Source organism: Vespula vulgaris, chromosome 10, assembly GCF_905475345.1.
Source record: "Vespula vulgaris chromosome 10, iyVesVulg1.1, whole genome shotgun sequence".
Taxonomy (NCBI): Eukaryota; Metazoa; Arthropoda; class Insecta; order Hymenoptera; family Vespidae; genus Vespula; species Vespula vulgaris.
The window spans coordinates 5,159,214-5,179,224 of NC_066595.1; the positions used below are offsets into that span (position 1 = coordinate 5,159,214).

General features: G+C 26.1%; 5 protein-coding genes across 10 annotated transcripts; 3 read left to right on the plus strand and 2 right to left on the minus strand.

The window, feature by feature from the left end:
* Positions 1-24: 24 nt before the first annotated feature.
* LOC127066942 (Fanconi anemia group D2 protein homolog) lies at positions 25-7,010 on the plus strand. 2 transcript variants are annotated; one of them, XM_051001256.1, is made up of 17 exons: positions 25-444; positions 621-1,563; positions 1,633-1,906; positions 2,056-2,415; positions 2,495-2,855; positions 2,930-3,357; positions 3,431-3,522; positions 3,688-3,862; positions 3,939-4,196; positions 4,267-4,591; positions 4,669-4,981; positions 5,060-5,266; positions 5,355-5,652; positions 5,778-5,995; positions 6,118-6,326; positions 6,442-6,568; positions 6,699-7,010. In XM_051001256.1, exons 2-17 carry the CDS (start codon positions 1,047-1,049, stop codon positions 6,710-6,712), a joined length of 4,176 nt encoding a protein of 1,391 aa, XP_050857213.1. In that variant the 5' UTR covers positions 25-444; positions 621-1,046; the 3' UTR covers positions 6,713-7,010. The 2 variants fall into 2 exon arrangements, with proteins under 2 accessions (XP_050857213.1, XP_050857214.1); XM_051001257.1 differs by having other exon boundaries at positions 25-285.
* Positions 6,671-7,916, minus strand: LOC127066956 (transport and Golgi organization protein 2). Its single transcript, XM_051001299.1, has 4 exons — positions 7,771-7,916; positions 7,352-7,601; positions 7,041-7,259; positions 6,671-6,968 (listed from the first exon to the last, which is right to left on the minus strand). The coding sequence occupies exons 1-4, from the start codon at positions 7,910-7,912 to the stop codon at positions 6,761-6,763; spliced, it is 819 nt and encodes a 272-aa protein (XP_050857256.1). The 5' UTR covers positions 7,913-7,916; the 3' UTR covers positions 6,671-6,760.
* A 597-nt stretch (positions 7,917-8,513) lies between these two features.
* Positions 8,514-10,667, plus strand: LOC127066954 (solute carrier family 35 member G1-like). The gene is made up of 4 exons (XM_051001295.1): positions 8,514-8,655; positions 8,731-9,035; positions 9,248-9,345; positions 9,433-10,667. Exons 3-4 carry the CDS (start codon positions 9,336-9,338, stop codon positions 10,479-10,481), a joined length of 1,059 nt encoding a protein of 352 aa, XP_050857252.1. The 5' UTR covers positions 8,514-8,655; positions 8,731-9,035; positions 9,248-9,335; the 3' UTR covers positions 10,482-10,667.
* Positions 10,668-10,938: 271 nt separating this feature from the next.
* LOC127066945 (SANT and BTB domain regulator of class switch recombination) lies at positions 10,939-16,024 on the plus strand. Its single transcript, XM_051001264.1, has 9 exons — positions 10,939-11,652; positions 11,779-12,661; positions 13,115-13,498; positions 13,594-13,860; positions 13,945-14,239; positions 14,349-14,577; positions 14,728-14,989; positions 15,157-15,347; positions 15,747-16,024. The coding sequence occupies exons 1-9, from the start codon at positions 11,562-11,564 to the stop codon at positions 15,848-15,850; spliced, it is 2,706 nt and encodes a 901-aa protein (XP_050857221.1). The 5' UTR covers positions 10,939-11,561; the 3' UTR covers positions 15,851-16,024.
* Positions 16,025-16,348: 324 nt separating this feature from the next.
* Positions 16,349-19,892, minus strand: LOC127066947 (lymphoid-specific helicase-like). 5 transcript variants are annotated; one of them, XM_051001268.1, is made up of 8 exons: positions 19,539-19,891; positions 19,097-19,458; positions 18,757-18,961; positions 18,375-18,687; positions 17,661-18,262; positions 17,109-17,503; positions 16,755-17,013; positions 16,349-16,602 (listed from the first exon to the last, which is right to left on the minus strand). In XM_051001268.1, exons 1-8 carry the CDS (start codon positions 19,681-19,683, stop codon positions 16,514-16,516), a joined length of 2,370 nt encoding a protein of 789 aa, XP_050857225.1. In that variant the 5' UTR covers positions 19,684-19,891; the 3' UTR covers positions 16,349-16,513. The 5 variants fall into 5 exon arrangements, with proteins under 5 accessions (XP_050857225.1, XP_050857226.1, XP_050857224.1 ...); XM_051001269.1 differs by having other exon boundaries at positions 17,109-17,170; positions 17,441-17,503; positions 18,375-18,961; positions 19,539-19,890; XM_051001267.1 differs by having other exon boundaries at positions 16,349-16,593; positions 18,375-18,961; positions 19,539-19,892.
* Positions 19,893-20,011: the final 119 nt, after the last annotated feature.

Below are 20,011 nucleotides of genomic sequence, written 5' to 3' on the forward strand. Positions count from 1 at the left end.
TGCTGTAGCCGTGCATAAAACGAATTGATTTGGCACGACCAACGAGGAGAATGTGTCCTTTTCTATTGTATGGATAAGATGGGAAGAACCGCGCGCGCGTAAAAGTTCACGGAAGCGATTAAGTCAAACAGTGGATTCCGTTTTATAATTATAAATTCCAAAAAGACGAATGGTCGTATTCAATAGTGGTGATTGAAGTTTTTGATGTTGCGACGATTCTGCTATCCATAAGTGGAAATTAATTCTTCTCCTGTTAACATATACGTCCTAAATGTTCACTAAGTGGTATGTTATCCAGGAATTTGAATTTTAGTAGAAACCATCAGGCTATGGATCTTCAAAAACTGCAACCTCCATGTGATGAAACTTAAATCGGTTTTTGCGATTTATCGAAATCTAATTCTAGATTATACAACGCAAATACGCGAATGGCTGCACATTTCAGTGCGTTTCCAAATCTTTTCTTTCTAATTATAAATAAACATTGAACACTTACATTTAAATAAATAAACAGATTAGATATAGGATTTTTAAATAATTTCTTAGAAAAACGCACTGAAAAATTTTAATTTTTTTATTTACCATTGATAATATATACATAATTATTAATTACTTTATAGTTCATATTTTGTCCATACCTGTCGCTTAAGTCGTACGCCATATGCGAAAGATGATGAACAGCCTTAATGATCGGACAATATTCGAACATGAAATGGCCATGGTATGGTTGTATATAAATGCACTTTTATTAGTTTTTGGACAAACGACGAGCGAACCAATAAGAATGTTCAACAAAATTGCCATCTCGTATCAATTATTTTACGCTAAATGTAGTCAGTGGTAAAGTTTTTCAAAAAGTTTAAATAATACTAAAAAACTACTATAAGTACTACATGAGACTGATAAGAGTTTCTTGATCGCTTATTTATTATTTTTGTATACAGTATAAAGTTTCTTTGTACTTTGCATAATAAAATCTTTATGATCTACAACAAACCGTTTATAATATTAAGAAAAAGACAGGAACTGATCATAACTTTGTGACAATGGATAAAAGAAAGTTACGATTAAAAACAACTTTACATAAAAATTTGAGTTGTAGTTCAAGTCAAGCATCAGCAAGTAATTCAACTGATGAAGATAATCTAACGAATAAAGAATTAACATCACGAAAACGTAAACTACCTGTTTTAGATATTACAAAAAGCAAAAGCAGGAATGATTCTAATCTTTGTTTATCGCAAAATGAGATAACAAAAAGAAGGAGAAACGAAGTGAATCTAACACAAGAAATAAATAAGCTTTCTCAATATGAAAATTATTCTAAAATAAATGATATAATGTCACAGAAAATAACTTCAAGCATTTGTAAAACTCCTCTTAAAACAAAAGAAACATCTATTGTTTCAGAAAGAAATAATGACAATATTGTTGAAACAGAGAAAAGTAGAAATATACAAGAAAACATAAGTAATATACAAACTACTGAAAAAACAAAACTATTTATTGATTATCTAAAAAAATGTGGTATTACATTGGCTTCTGATGAAGCATATATATTCAGTAAGTTTTTTTTTTATAGTTCTGTTATTACATAATATAAACTGTAAAATATATTGAATATTCTTATAGACCAAGAAGTTACAACAATAAAACAGAAAATGAAAGAAAAGTTACAAAGTAAAGAATATAAAAAACAAGAAATTATAAATTCATTGGAAGAATATATTGATAATCGACAAAATTTACAAAGTATCTTGTTTGACTTTGTAGTTTCTTCTGATTGTCAAAGCTTTGATCATATAAGTAACACATGTGTTGTAAGAATTTTATTACAAATATCAGAACTACAACCAGATATATATGTTTGCTTTTTAAATAAGTTGAATGAATCTGTTCTTTTAGTGTAAGTAGAATTATTTTCTAAAAACTTTTAAAGATATAATAATATTACAGAAATTAAAATGATGATACGATATCTAATATTTAGATATATTATTTAAAATAAATCATATATGATTGATTGTAAAATTCTATTTATATTACATCTTACAGTGAATCTATAGAAAAAATACCTTGGGCTAGAACATTATTACAGAAATTTCGTTTTTTAGAAATTATTGTCGAACCAGATGTATTAACAAAATGTTTACAACAACTTCTTGAGACATGTCCTTTATGGTTTCAACGTGAATTAATTCTATATATACCTGATATAATAACAGAAGTACAACATCAAGCTATTGCTGAAATTCTGAATAAATTAATGGATGATAATAATGAACTAATAGATACAGTATTAGACTGTATTAATAATTTGACTCTTGGAAGAGAATATTTAAATGATTATAAACATAAAGTACTAGAAATGTTAAATAAACATTTAAAAACAAATATAATACCTGCCATTACTAAGTAAGTTCAAATATTTGAAATCACATTAATTTTTAAAAATGTGAATATATCAATAAATTGATTAACTTTTTTTATATAGATTTATTCTCAGCGATTGTACAACGATGGAGACGTATAAAAAAATATTATATGTCTTACGTAATCTTGATATGCAACCTCTTCATGGTGAACAACTTGAAGATTGCTATAAAAACCAAATGATTATGATCCAAAATATAAAAATGAGTATTCTACTCTCAAAGAATATGGTATGTGCATCATTGATGATCATAAAAAAAATTGACAAAGATCCGAAACCTATGGATATCATATTATTACTTCTTATATCATCTACTGGATCATCCAGGAGAAAAGGTGTTGATGCTATTCTAAAACAACATGTGCGATCTGGATTTTACAGATTAAGTTTACTTCAACTTTTATATAACAATTATAAAGAGGTATGTACAATAAATTGTAAGCCAGTTTATTTACCAAGAAATATAAATCTTTTTCATGGATAATATGATTTCAGGTTGTACAACATTTACAGCCATCTATGATACAATTAGCAAGCAATTTATTGAAAATGGAAGAAAGAATTTATGTGGATTTTGCAATTGAATGGTTCCGATTACAGTTTCTTAGTCAAAAGGATACTGTTCATAAGCAACGTGAAATTATAGAAAAAATCATTTTACTTATGGGTAATAATGATCAAACAGCAAAGAATGCCCTTAAAGTATTGTGTAAAATGGCCATGGGAATAGAAGAAAAAGAGTATTTATATTCACACTGCAATCATTTAAGAATTCTATTAGAAAAAATAGATCATTTTGATATCGAAGAAGTTGGCACATTAAATGACTTACTGCATAGTTTATGTACAAGTACACTGGCAGAATCTTTACGTGATGATTTATTTATAGTTTTACAAAAGCAACTTTCTGCTGTAAAACCACTGTTAGTATCATTATTACTCCACAACTATGATATTTCTACATAAATATAACTGTGTTTTCCTCTTTCCTTTTAGAATAAAATGCAAAGGAGTTCTTGGAGCTGTTATGGCAATAAAGCATTTGGCATGTAAATCAGATACTTATATATCTGCTCATAATTTATTCAGTATGAAATTTATATTTTTTATATTTTTTGTTAATTTCTTTTTTTTTACTTAGAAATATATTTTCTATAATTTTCTGGATGTAAAAATATTTTTTTTCGGTCTTTTTATTACTTAATCTCATTGCATACATGAATGAATTTTTTCATAAATGGTATTTTCCATAGAAAAAGTTCTTACTGCAGTGAAGTCATGTCCACGTTCAAAAGCATTGTTTTATGATCAACTGGCACAAGTTATTTCACAAACCGGATATATTCATGAAGAATTTCTTCGATGCGTGACAATTTATATACAAGATGAATTAATCAACACATACATGGTTAATAAATTGGATTATAAGTAAGATGAATGTTATAAATATATGTTATCTGAATTAATTCTAATAACTTTTATAATGTGTTGCTATTATCCGTAGCGGGGATCTTATACCTAAATTTGGTTTAAATAATGCAGGAGATGATCCACAGAATTTGGTTTTAAATTTTAGTAATAAAAAGTATGGAGCTATTGTGCCTATTACGTTTAGATTATTAAAAACTTGTTGTATGAAACTTAATGAAAATGGGGATTTGGAAGACATAGATTCTTTATTAGGATGTTCTATTTTAATGCCAGAAAATTTTGATGTATCAGAACCTCTTATAGTAGATCTTATAGTATCCTGTATTAACTGGTAAGTGGATATCACAAATCAATAATAAATATTGTGAATCATTATATAATATTTATGTATTTATTTACAGGTTTAGAGAAGTTATTAGTGGTTTTGTAACCCAATCACAATCTTTATTACGAAAACAAGTATTAATACGATTAAATGATTTAATGTTTTTGCAAGGAGAATTAAGTACAATGTTATCCCTGTGTGATTCAAAATATCAACCATCACCATGTTATTTTCATTATTTCCCACCTCCACTCTTTTTAAGAGTTGAAAAAACTATAAAAAAGAAAGGAAGAAAGAAATCTTTAGAAAAAAGTGTAAATACATGTGATCAAGAAAGTTGGGAAATTGGTTCTATATTGTGTTCTAAAAATCCAGCATATTTTAGGAAACTTGATGCAAAAGTATTTTCTTACTTATCTTTCTTCATATAATATTACTACGTTAAAAAGAAAGATATTACTTTAAAATTTCTTTTTAGATAATACATTTATTAGATTTTAAATTAAATATACATGCATCACCAACAACAGAAAGTATTTCAATATCCCAAGTATGTTTTATTATTAAAGAACTTCTCGGAATGTTTGAAAATGATCTTAATGAAACGTTTTTGAAAGATATCATATATTTATTGCCAAAGATATGTGGAAAATTACAGGAGATTGTTATTGAACTGAGAGAGGAAGATGCTGATGAAAAAAGAGAAGGGGCAAGATTAATATTATGCCTTTTAGCAACAGTTTTTAATTGGAAAGAATTTCACAGTGCTATTTATAATCCAATGCTTCGTGGTATAGTATATATTATATTTATATTTTTTATATAAGATTTTGTTTGTGATAATTGATAATCATTTTCATGCATTTCAGAGGGATTACGAATATTAGCAAGTCAACAAAATAACACAAATGTCAAACTTAGATCTTGCAAAGAACTTGTTTCAGAGTCATGTAAATATATTGAATCTTTATCTGATATAGCCACACGAATATCGATCAGCGTTGCTCTTATTACAATATACCAGTCAGTAATGAAACACTCAGAAAGTTATATGCAGCAGCATAAAGATAAGAATGGTAAAACATGTATGATAATTAACAATAAGATAAATATTCCTTTCAAACTATTAAAGCAATATGTATCATTTTTAATTATATATATCAGCAAAAATGGCATTTGGCTTTTTATCTTTGGACTGGTCTAAAGATAAGCATGCTGGTACTTCATATAAAGCTGCTGTTAATACTCTTATAAAAAGTTGGATCGATTATGAATTGTCACCTCTTGATACAATAACTATGTTATTGGAATGGTTACCAAGTGAAGTTATAAAATTGGAAAAGTCTCACAATTACTTAGATAGATTACCGTCAATAAATAGAAATAACTTTCACTTGTTATATAAAAAAATATTTGATGGTATGACTAAAGGTGTGAAAATATCTTTATCCGCAGCTAATAGGTAAACTTAAACATCTAATAAACAGTGTTAGAGAAGTTCAAGTATGCATACATACATTAAAAATTAATCATATTAATTTAATAATTTTTGATAATTTAAAGAAAAGATTTTTCTTCTCCTTTTAGAGATCCTGAAAGAGTAGAAATATGGTTGAATGTTGCAACAAATGTTCAAAAAATGGTTCACATATGTAAAACGTTGAATGCAAAAACTAATATACTTATCTTCTTACGATGTATGCCTATCCTTTTACGATTGTTCTTAAATTCTGGTATACCAATTTTGGAACATAATTTAAAATATCAATCAGAAGATATAACTAAAGCAGTAAAATTAATGCAAGGTATATAATGCATAATATTTATTGTAACATGTACTAAAAGTAGAAGTGTATTACAATGAGTTGGATAGGAGGAAAATGTAAACATTCAAATGTCTACTTTAGTATATTCTACTACATTATAGTAGGTACAAGATATTTACATGCAGTATGTTGTGATGGAATGGAGAAAAAAGACATGTTATTAACAAAGCATATACCTGCAGCAAAATCTGTACTTGAAAGATTAGTCTATAGTGTGAAAGGAATGCTTGTACTTAACAACAGTTCTACTGCATTTTGGATGGGAAATCTTCTAAACAAAAATTTAGAGGGTCAAGAAATATTTTCACAGGTCTCTTAACAATTATATACAAATTATATGCAAATAGTTACACGTATAAATTATTACAGTTAAATATTTCGTGATGTACAAATATAAAAGAGAAATTAATATATTTTATTTTTAGACAACATCATCTGAAGAAACCACATTACCAAGTATTGATACAACTACACATGAAACATCGAATATATCATCAGAGATATTAGATAGTGATTCAAATGAGGAGAAGTCTATGGCAAGTATGGAAGATGGTAGGTATTTTATCAATATACAATATAAAAAATCGAAAGCAGATGAATTAATGCATATACATATATCTGTGTAAATATTCTAAAGATCAATTAACCATCTCATTTATTGATCAATGTATTTATTTCCCAGATGAAGAGCTATAAGTATTACATACTACAAAAATATGGAACTGATTATTAAAGTTATGTCCTCTAATTAGTTAAAGTATTATTAAATAACTGTCGTTTCCATGAAAAATCTGGCATAAGAGTTTCTTCTACAAAAGTTATTTGATTTAAACCATTAACCATTAATATAGTATGTGTTCTTGTACCATAATCAGCAACAGAAACAAAAATGGAACTGAGTTCAACAAACATATCTGGCGATCTTTTTTGTAATTCAAGATCTGGTAAATGTCTATAAATATTAAATAATAATATATTAGTTTTGATATTAATATATACATTCAATTAATAATTTATTACATACCTTTCTCGTGATTTTAAAAATTGCAAAAGATTTTCGATAAGTTCATCTTGCTGTGAAGTTTTAATGTTATGAACAATACTTGAAAAACTTTTTTTTCCTTCTTCTACCTTTTTATAAGGACATTCTATTGGACTATTACCAAAACCTAATATATCATCTTGACACATTTTTGGTCCTGAAGAATTTAAAGAACTGCTTAAGTAATACACATCAGCAGTACTAAACGAAAACAAAAAAAAAATATTTTAATAAACAATTTTAATTTTAATAAATTTGTTCAAATTCTTAATACATAAATAACAGATACATACTACAAATTTATAAGAATTAAATTATATGGATTATAAGCTTGAGTAATTTGATTTTCCCTATGCATTTTTTTTAGGTAGGATTCTATAGAGTCATTCGAAGTAATGTAATCGTTTACTAAAGTTCCACGACCCTTTTTTGGAGTTTTATTTTTATCTGGTTCATTACTTAGATTTAAAATGATACCAGCTTTTCCTTTTGTTGATAATGCAAACCAAGTACCACCTTCTTTGCCAGGTTCCATGTCAATACCTAATCCAATAAAAAACAAAAATCAGACAAAAAATTATTGCAAAAAAATGAAAGAAAAATAATAATAAGTAAATAAATATAAATGTGTTTTAAATATTAACGTGTGTATGTATACACACACACACACACAAACATATACAAGAAAAAAATTTATTTAATTTTAATATACCTCCTAAGCACATAGGATATTTCTTCCAATAATGTGCAGGTAATGCTGGGCGTTTAAAAATTTCATCACGATTTCCAGCGAGGATTAGCCGATAAGATTTACCGTCGGCATTAGGATTTCGATAAATAAATAAAATACACATATTGTCTGTCACATACGTATTGAAACGGTATATAAATGCATTTGGTCTACATTCTTACACTTAAAAGAACATCATTCAGATGTTATCTATTGTTTCTGATAAGATCATGACAGCATGTAGTCATAAATTAAGATAACCTCTTTATAACAGTATATTAAATCAGTTACGATTGTTAAAATTAATCAATATTAATTATCATACATTTTATGCCAAAATAATTTATTACAATAACTTCTTTGTTTTCTCTTCTTTTAATCAGTACATCATTGTTTTCTCTACCAAGTACAGTAATTACAATTCCTAATGCGCTATTCATAAATGCATAAATATGTTAGAACATTTAAAATAAAATTTAAATATGTAGAGAAATATATAAAGAAAATTAACTTTAGAAATATAAAAACTCGTGATCAATTGTGACGTAAGACGAATGTATCTTCATTGAATTTTAATCGGACAATTTTTATATTTATATTAGTAAACGTAATTAAAATCTTGTAAGGCCTTATGTCAACATTATTTATATTTACAAAATTTGTTTTCATTACTTTACGAAAAATACTTGTGATCTCTTTTTCCTTTTAAGCAATCGTATAAATATACATATTCTCTTTATAAATTTTAAAACACGAACAGTGGAATTTGATAGTAATATCAGCCAACATTCAACTCAGACGCGTGCGCAAAAATGCATGATATCTGTGTCACAAATTACTTCAGAAATTGCTTCGGAATGCTTTCAAGTATGATCTGCTACGAAAGTTAAACATTTATTAGTAATTCTTAATGATTCTGTTTATCTGTGTTTGTATGTGCAGAAGAACCTGAAATACAATGATATCAGTACAAAAAATGCACAGAAAATGTAATGTAAAAAAGTATAATTAAAATCGCAAAAGAATAACCTTGTACCAAAATGATACAATTCATTGACATGATATTATGAATTAATAATCATTTAACTTGGTACTGTGGTTCATGGATGGCTTTTATCAAATTGTGAACAACATATATTTTAGAAAGTTATTCCATAATCTAGTCATCTTTTTACCTATTTCAAATCTAGTCACGACTAATCAGCAAAGAAGTTTTGATTGTCTACAATGATAAGTGGGATAATTAAGTGAGTGCATTTTATTTAAAGTACTAATAAATACTAATAGTAATATATAAACATACTTCTCATATTAGAAAATAAATCATTTCTAATTTTATAAATTTTACTCTTTTAATTTAATTTAATTACCTTCAGTTTAATTATATTTTCAAATATAATAGAAATAATAGAAATAACAATGATTAACAAGCATTTAATAAACTCTAATTCCATTACAGTTTCTATTAAAAAGTATTTGTTATAAATATAATATAGTTGATGTGAAACTTAATGAAATTTGGTGTTTAATAAGTTTATATCTGCCTCATGTCTAAAGGTATTTATAATTATTACAAATATAAATGATTTTTTCTTAGATCATGATATTAAAAGTATCTATAAAACAATTATTTTTTCTTTTTAGATATGTCAAAACACGTGGAGTTACAGCATTTAGTTGATGAAGATGTGGAAAGTAATACAGCTTTCCATCAAAAGCAAATATCTGCTCCAATTTGTAAATCATGTCCATATCTTGGTTTAGTGTTAGCAACACTTTCTTCTTTATTCTTCTCTTTATGTAGCGTTATTGTTAAAGGATTAGTAGAAGTTAATCCAATGGAATTGGCAGCCTTTAGATTTGTTGGGGTGTTATTACCAGCAATACCAATTCTAATATATAAAGGTGAACATCCGTTTCCTAAAGGACGTAGAATAATGTTAATATTGCGAAGTTTTGTAGGTACAACTGCTCTCATGCTTAGTTTTTATGCTTTTAGACATATGCCTTTAGCAGATGCTTCCATTGTAGTATTTTCTGTTCCTGTATTTGTGGCAATATTTGCGAGGATATTTTTAAAAGAACCTTTTGGATTATTTAATATACTGACTGTATGTTTAACATTGATCGGGGTTGTATTAATAACTCGTCCACCAATTATATTTGGAAATACCATAGAGTCTCTTTCAGATGTTCATAGTACATCAGAACATGCTGATTTATGGGGTGCAATCGCAGCATTTTCTGCAACTTTATTTGGTGCTAATGTTTACGTTTTATTGCGTGCATTAAAAGGTCTTCATTTTTCTGTTATTATGACAAATTTTGGATCACTTGCTTTAATACAAACAATAATCATTTCTTGGGCAATTGGTGCCCTCTGTTTACCTCGTTGTGGTGCAGATAGATTGTTGGTCGTTGCTCTAGCATTATTTAGTTTTGGAGGACAAATTTTACTTACTTTAGCTTTACAAATAGAACAAGCTGGTCCTGTTGCTATAGCAAGATCAGCAGATATAGTTTTCGCATTTTTCTGGCAAGTACTCTTTTTTAATGAAATACCTAATAAATACTCAGTAGGTGGAGCAATCTTGGTAACAAGTTCTGTTTTATTGATAGGATTAAAAAAATGGGCTGTGTCATTACCTGACACATCTAATATTAAGAGATCATTAAGCATATTAGCAATGTAGTTTAGAAAAACAAAAAAAATTTATTGGTATGAAGTTTTTGAATAATTTTAGAATCTGTGGGTGTTCCTAATACATGTCATAATTATGTTACTATGTTATAATATCTTATGTATATGAATATTTTCAAAATACACATTTATTGAAACATAATGTACCATTATGTAATATAGATATATTCAATACATATTTTCATGAATTTCTTATTGCTTATTACAAAAGATTGTGATACTAAATTTATATTGGGTTTAATAGTCAATATTAATTCTAACAAAATATTCTACCCAAATATTGTTTTTTTGAAATATTTTCAATGGTTAGCATAATATTATTTATTGTAAATTAAAATAATATTACTATATCTTAATTTATAGAACTATCTGTAATACTTATATATAATCTGAATATAATATTTTTTTTTATAAGTTTAATGTATTAATATTACAGTTAAACTTTAATATTATTTTACAGTTTAACTATTAATATTATCATCTATCTATATTAAGAAATAATTTTGTAAGTATTATTAACATAATTGCTTTTATTAAATTTTATTAAATTTATCATGGAACTATATGAAGTATTCAAAAAATTCGTCAAACAATTGACGAAAGTACATGATTAACTTCTTATATTTTATTTACTATAATAATGTATACGTAAATATTTACCAAATTTTAAATTAAAATTTGTCGTTCATAAAATTATTTTGTTATTATAATATTGGCGACACTGTATGTATTTTTCACATTTCTCATAGGATAAAGTAGACAATTTTTACTATAGTTTGGTAGGACTGTTTAAAAGGCAAATCCACTCGAAATTTGTTGAAATAACCAAAACAATCTAATTTTTAATACATCGATTAGTGGTATCAGTCAGTATCAATCAATGTAATTATTCTATAATGGACAAAGTTAAACTATTTATATGATATGATACGTTCAAATTTTTCGTGTATAGTAATGAATTAATTATTATTATTATATACAAGTTAAATTTAAAATAGTTCAAATTCTTTTAAAATAATAAACTAATCCTTGACAATCTAATAAAATTTGTAGAAAGTATACAAATTATTATATGTCAGAAATGGAACTAAATAAAAACCGAAATCTAATATCAAAAAGACATTCGTGTTCATTTTTAGCACCAAATTCTACTACTCAAAAAGGTACATTTTAACCTTTATTTTTGAATTCTATACTATATTAAGGTCTTTTCTTTATTAATTTAAAACTTACAATACAATATATCAAATCTATTACATACTTTATATTAATTATCAATGTATTGGAAGATACATCCCAACAAAAACAGCTGGATGAACTTACCTATGGATTTTCTAAAAATACATATGATATTAAAAATAATAAATATCCAAAATTGACAATTGGAATGTTCTTTGAATTTATGAAAACTGCATATCAGGTGAATGATAGTTTTGAAGGCTTAGCTGCTATTCTTACAAATAAGAGTGAAATAAACTGGAATAAATTGGCAAAAATTAATTTAAATTTGGATGTGTCCATTGATAATAAAAAGTCAGTAAATGAGAATCAACTACACAAGGATTTCGCAAATGAATTTGAAAGTCCTAACAACAAAATGTCAGATTTAACAGAAGCATTGAATACATGTACAAATGAAAACGTAGATTCCTATATACCAGAGATAATGCATAATACAGCAGAAAACAATAATCAATTAATTTTACCTGTAACAACTAATCAATATACAAAAGAAATAAAACCTTTGCAAAGTATTCATGATACTGAATCAATTGTGTGTTTGAGAACCATAAATTATACAGAAAAACAAGATTATTTGCAAAATTCAAAATCAAAAGAGAATGATGCTAAGGATAGGAATCAATTATCAGAGCATATATTATATGTAGAGCCATCAAAAACTAAGCAACACACAGAAGAAAAAGAACCTGTTTTAACAAAAATTTTGCGGAAAAATTTGAGTGATATATTGCATGAAGGATTGTTAGATTCTATATTGCCATATATGCTTCCAAAGCCTGCAATATCACAGCCTGTTATTAAAAAATCCATTGTTAATATAAACATCAAAAGGAGTACTTCTTTATCTAATGATATTGATAATGGAATAATAAATAATCTGTCAATCTCTAAAGATAAAGATAAAAATAAACAAGTGAAAAAAACTGCAGAGTAAGTATTTCATTTTAGTTTAGCTTTTTAGTACTAATAATTTACATAATAATATTATATAAAATAATAGGAGTGCATAGTCAAATATTTATTATTTAATAAAAAATTATATATAATGCTTAAGTAATCTTAAGTATATTATTTTATATATTTTTTTTAACAATTCCATTTTGTTGCAGAAGTACATTAATATTATACAATAGTAATATGTGTTAACTTTCATAGAATAATGTATTTGTGTAATAATTCATTGTACTTTTTCTCCTTACCATTTACTTTGATTATATATATATATATATATATTCATAAGCAGTAAAAAGTACTATAATAGTAAAGTGCTGAGAATATATTAATATTTCATATTAATTTCTTATAGTTGCAAATAATTACCATTATAGAAATATACAAGGAAAGCTATTGTATATTTTTCATATTCTTTATGTTTGTCATTAGTATGACAGAAGTAGAAATTCATGTATGTGACGAGGGAAAAAATATGAAGAAGGATTTCCGATGTCCTCAAAAATTACTGATACAAAAAATGCATTATTTTGCTGATATAACAGCTGGTCAGAAATTAGAAGAAATAGATATATCTGTCCATTGTGATATTGTTATTTTTGATTGGTTAATGAGATGGGTTAAAAAAGATATCACAAAAAAATCTGAATGGCCTATATTAGAAGCAAGCAATGTTATTCCTATAATGGTTTCTGCGTCCTTTCTACAAATGGAACCATTACTAGAAAATTGTTTTCAATATTGTCATGACAATATGTCAGATATCTTAAAATCATCAACAATCTTAACATGCTTAAATGATAATCTTCTTACAAGGTAAGATATATTTAATATATGTTACTTAAAGCAAAGTTTGAATATTGATGAATATTTCTGCGAAATTTATTTTAAATATTTATTTTAACATATAGATTAGCTAAACTATTTACCAATGAGGATGTAGAAAATTTGCAAGACAAAAAAGATAAAATTCAAAGCCGATTATTTTGCAAGCTTATTATGTCATTAATAGAAATTAATCCAGATAATAAGAAGGGACATTATGGTTCTTTGGCTACTTTATTTAAATGTGGAAAATGTAATAAAAATGTTGTACAATCAATTTCTGATTTCATTCCATGTATCTCAACTGCTATGCAGATAGATAATAAAGGAACTATTCATAATAAACATATAAGGTAATTTTTAATATTATATGATATATTATATGATAAAAACTATTTCATTTAATTATAAATAAGGAGATTATATTTCTTTCTCAGAGATTCAACATGGTCATTAAATGAATATATTACAAACCTGCGAACGGAATTACGTTCATGGCGTAAAGTATATTGGAGATTGTGGGGTGACTGTCATTTCCTCTTTTGTCAATGTTGTAATACATATTTTTCAATACATCAAATGGGTTGGTGTTGCTACCATCCTGAATGTCCACAATTTTTTGTAAATGAACATCAAAGACCTATGTCATTTCCATTGGGTAGATATCCTTGTTGTAGTCAACGTGCTTACAGATTTGAAGTTTTACCAAACCAACAAGGCTGCAAATACAAGGTCCATAATCTACTATTATTTATTTCAGTTTTTATCCAGAATTATTATAATATATAATCAAAAAACTTATTTGCTTATATTTACTTTTTTCTTGTACTTTTCTGATTAGGAACACTTACCAAATATCAAAACAGAAAATGACATGAATATATTGAACATCTTTATAACATACAAAGATATTATATCTATAGAACCGCCTCAGCTATTTTTTCCAGAAAAAATTACGAGATTAGTAGCACGCGATTCAAGCATTCAATCAGGCAAATTAATATGTAAAGAAACCATGTGGTGGAATGGTTTAGAGCTTGTACCATCAAGACTGCAACTTGGTCTATTAGGTACAGTAAAATAGTTTTTATGAGAAAAAAAATTATAACATGATATAATTTTATATGTGATAATATTCTGTAATCTTTAACGAATTTGTTATTAAAATAGCTTATTACAAAAAACTTACAGAGAATTTTAATTCTCTTATGTAAATATAGGAAAAATTTGGAATGGATCACTTATTCATAAGTCTACTCAAATTATTGACCTAGAAAAACCTTTGCAAAAAGATTATCGTCAAACAACAGATAGATCTTCTACTAGCTCTTCAGTTACATATAGTGATGATGATGAAATAGAAATAAATGATGATGATAACACGGATAACGAATCATACGATAGCGAAGAATCATCAGTATGGTCCAGTTTAAAAACGGTTAAAAAAACAAAAAAAAAATCGAAAACTGCAGCTATCAAAAGGTATATGTAATGTAATATATTATTAAATACATCTTTCATATAGGTGCAGATATAAGCTATTTATATATACATATATATATTAATCAGTAAAATGATGTTTTTGCTTGTTTCCTATAAATTATATAAATGTGTTTATATATATGTATATTTAATATATGTATTTATAGGGAAAATGGTAAATGTTGGAGTACAAGTTTAATGGTAAGATATAATCAAGACAATCAAAGAGATTTTGAAGAAAGAATTAATGCACAAATGATTTCACTGTTAACAAAAAGAACATCTATAGAACACATTCTATTAGCAAAATCATATAACAGACAACGCAGCCAAATTTATAAAAATATTCTACCAATAGGTATGTGTATTATTTATTTTGTTCTTTCCCCTAAAAATAATCTAATATATTTTAATTAAAAAATATAATAAAGAACATATATATATTATAGTCAAAATAATAAATAGGGAATTATATATAATTATTGATTAATCTAATAAATATAATAGTATTGATAACACTTCCAATTGGGGGATTATTTTATATAGTAATTGATGGTTATATATAATCTCTAAATTGATCATATATATGTTATATATATAGCCTTGTCTATAACGTTTATTCTTAATTTAGGAGAAAATACACATATCACAATTACATATGATTTTTTCATTAGTCATATGCTATTATACAAAAACAAATACATCTGTTTGCATTTTTTATTATTTTTAATATATACTAAACTGTTTCTTTAAATAGGTGGATCCTACATGAAATTAGAAGCAGAGTTTCGCGATCAATGGGCCCAAGCTTATAAGAATTCTTCAACAGGAAAGAACATAATGCGTTTGAAAAAGCAATAAGCTTTACTAAGCACATTTAAAATCTTTTATATAAATTATGTTTCGTCTATATCGTTATGTTAGCCTAATACACACGTATTTTTGTAATTTATAATACGAAAAAGTTATGTTTATACAAAACATAAGTTATCTATGATAATTGAAATTAAATAACTAAACGTGAAATGTAGAAAATTTTTAACTTTTATTTTCCACGATTATCCATATTAATTTTCAAATGTTTCATGTTAATTATGGAACAATATATCACTTTTATTTAGAAACATGAGAGTCTTGTCACATATTTTATTAGTATTAATATTCAAATGGTCCATTTTAATTAAAGAACAGTATATTGCTTTTATTTAGAAAGTTAACTTATCATATATTTTATTATCAATCATTCAAACATGAAAAGAAGTTAAATATCAAAAGTTAAAATTTATAGTAACAAAATGCATAATATGCAAGAAGTTTTCTTACTTATATTTTTTTCAATAAATAGAGAAAACTACAATGTGTAATTAATGCTATTTTATTATAAAATTAAACAAAACTTTAGTAGAGTAAACTGTAAAAGACATAAAATAAATACTTATTAATAAATATAATACTTATCAAGAAAATATGACAATCTATCGATATTTATACATTAAATTGAACTTTGATCTTTAAAAAACAATCTTAGTAAGTAAATTTTCTTGTACCAGCAGAATTGTTGTGTGCCATATCACTTCTATCCATTAGTTCATTGAGTTCTTCTTCTGAGTACGCTAACAAATTATCATATTTATTGTACTTTTTCATATAAAATATAAAAAACTGAGAATATCATTCATTTTTGTTACAAAAATTCATATTCATAAATGTAGGATTGTGTTATATTATACAATGTTGAGTGTACAAAGAAAATATAGAAAGTTACCTTCTAGTGTAGATGTAACAATTGTAGATTCTTTTGATTCTAAAAGTTGTTTCAATTCCATAAGTGTATCCTTACTGTGAATATCCAGTTTACGTAATTCTTTAGACATAACCATCTTTTCCAAAAGCCGTTTAGCTTCAGCACGTTTAATAATTACTTCATCAATTGTTCCTTTAGTACATAACTTATAAATTACAACGGGACGAGTTTGACCAATCCTATGACAACGTGCCATTGCTTGTATATCTACTTGTGGATTCTGCAAATATAATACATATATTGAATTTAATGTAACTTTCATATTATAACCATTTCTCATAATTTATTATATAATTTTATATAACACTAATATACCCAATCACTGTCATATATAATCACAGTATCAGCAGCAGCAAGATTAAGACCTGTTCCACCAGCTTTTGTAGATATAAGAAACAAAAATAATTCAGGTTCTGTATTAAATTTATGAATATTTATACCTCTTTCTTCTAGTTTACTTGAACCATCTAATCTAACATATGTATAATTTCGTAATGAGAGATAATCTTCTATGATATTAAGTAATTTTGTCATTGTTGAGAATAAAAGAACTTTATGTCCTCGCTTCTTCAATTTAGATAACATAGCATCCAGTACTAAAAGTTTACCAGAAGATTTGATAATATCATCATTAATTGAATGCATACCATTTAAATCCAAAGGATTATAAAGCAAATATGGATGATTGACAATCTTTTTATATAGTACCCCTGGAATAACAAAAAATATATGCAATAATAAGAGTAACGATAGAACTACTGTTTGTGTGTACAAACAATACATACAATATATATATGTATGTATATATATATATATATATATATATATATATATATATATATATGCAATTGTATGTTAATCACTTACATCTGTTTTGGAACCGTAGGTTCTGTAAGAAATCACGATTCTGATCAGTAATATTAATATGTTTCTGCCACTGCAATAGATATGGATCTGTTAGTGTACTTTCTTCCTCTGGTACAGGAGATGTTAATTCATTGTTTAAATTATCAATACCCATTGTATTTGTTGTAATACGCTTTCTTTTAGGTTTGCTACCATCCAATGTTTTCAAAATAGGTTCTTTTTCAATTTTATTATAAAGGTCATAATTTAAAACTGCTCTGTATAATTCATGTTGCAAATGTGAAAGTGGAGCATAAACAATTAATTCTTTTTTAGGTGGAATATTTATATGGACATCTGATTTCTCACGTCTTAAAACAAAAGGCTTCAAAATTTCTCTTAATGATGATAAAATGTGTTTTTCTTCTTCTTGTTTTAAAATCTTGTTAGTAGCCTCTGTACTTTGTAATTCATTTACATTAAACCAGGATTCAAACACAGGCAAATCATCAAATATTTCAGGTAATAAAAAGTTAAGAAGTGCCCACAATTCAGCTAGATTATTTTGAAGTGGTGTACCAGTCAATAAAAGGCGGTTCATAGATGGAAATGTTCTTAGAACTCTATAAAATGATATAAATTTTAAATTATAATAATACAAAAGAGTGTAAATAAAATAACTTTTAATCCTATATATCATTTCAGATATATTATATATTATAGCAACTAACTTACTTAGATAATAGTGATTCATGATTTTTGATTCTCTGACCTTCATCGATAATTATATATCTCCATTTCTGACTCATAAGAAATTTATTTTCTACTAATGGCATTTCATATGTGGTTAGTACAATAGGTTTTGTTCTATATTCTCCTTTAACACTGTAAGATTGTGTAATTTTCTTAGAGATATTTAATCTTATATTTTTTGAGCCATGAAATACTATTATTGGTAAATCAGGGGCAAATTTCTTAAATTCTGAAACCCAATTTGGTATTGTAGAAAGTGGTGCAATTATTAAATAAGGACCACCTTGATGTTTTTCTAAAAGATGACATAACAATGCTATTATTTGAATTGTTTTTCCAAGTCCCATTTCATCAGCTAAGATACCATTTAATCCATTCTCATAAAGCACTTTCAACCATTGCAAACCTTCTCTCTGATATTCATATAAAGTACCATTGAAATGTTTTGGAACACAAAAATTTTCACAGTTATCTACTTGCTTTTCAATATCTAAATTTAATAATTCTTCTGAAATTTGTCTTGGACTTAAATTGGATTTTGATCTATCTGAATTTATTTTTTTTTCCATCTGGAAGAAATTTAAATGTTAAAAATAATTTATATTTTTCAAATATAAAAAATAAAATATAGATATATTTTTCATTATATTTATTATGTATTAAGATTTATTTAACTGTCCTAAAATAATATATATATGATTCACCTTTGGAGAAATATATTGGCGTATATCATATTCTTGAGTATTTTTCTTTTTTTCTTTTTTCTTTGGTGGTAAATTCTCATTAGTAGCTTTTTTCTGATCTTTTATTTCTTGCGATGAAGTTGAAGTAATTTTTCCCATAAGATAATTAGCATAAAATTGACTTTGAGTTAAAAGATGCATTAACCGTTTATATCTTTGTTCATGCAATGTTTTATTATATTCTTCCTGTGCAATACGCTTTTCTTCAATAAACTCAGCTAGGCTTCTTTTTTTTTTATTCGTAACATTATCTTCAGGAACTTTATCATCAAGCTTGCTGTGATCAGCAATTATACTCAAAGATTTATTATCAGTCGAATCACCTCAAATAATAGTTGTTGATATAATAAAAGCCTATCTCTTATATATATGTATATGCTTGAAAATATTACATTATACTTACTCGTTTTACTTGGGAAGTCACAATCCACGACGATATCTTTATCGGATTTATTATCGGAATTATTATCGAAATTATTATCGAAATTATTATCGGAATTATTACTATCCTCTTTCATTGTTAAAATTTCATCATTCGTTTGCTCCATCTTCGAAAGAAACAAAAAATATGAAACTCTTTGTAACAACTGAGTACAACTAAACCATGTATCGGCTAATTCCCGCCATAAAGAAGATTAAAGGAATCGTTAACGTAATCTTCTTCCCTCTATATACCGATCAACCAATTTATCCACTAGACCATTAGATATTACACAAATCGTGTCTTTGTAACGAACGTATGTACTAGTCTGGACAAATAATCAAAAAGAGTTACTAGACAACAAACGCTACGATTGCAGCGCCACGGTTACTAGACTAAGTAAGAAGAAATCTCACGCCCATTTACCGCACATCAAGAACGTATAAATTTTTTGT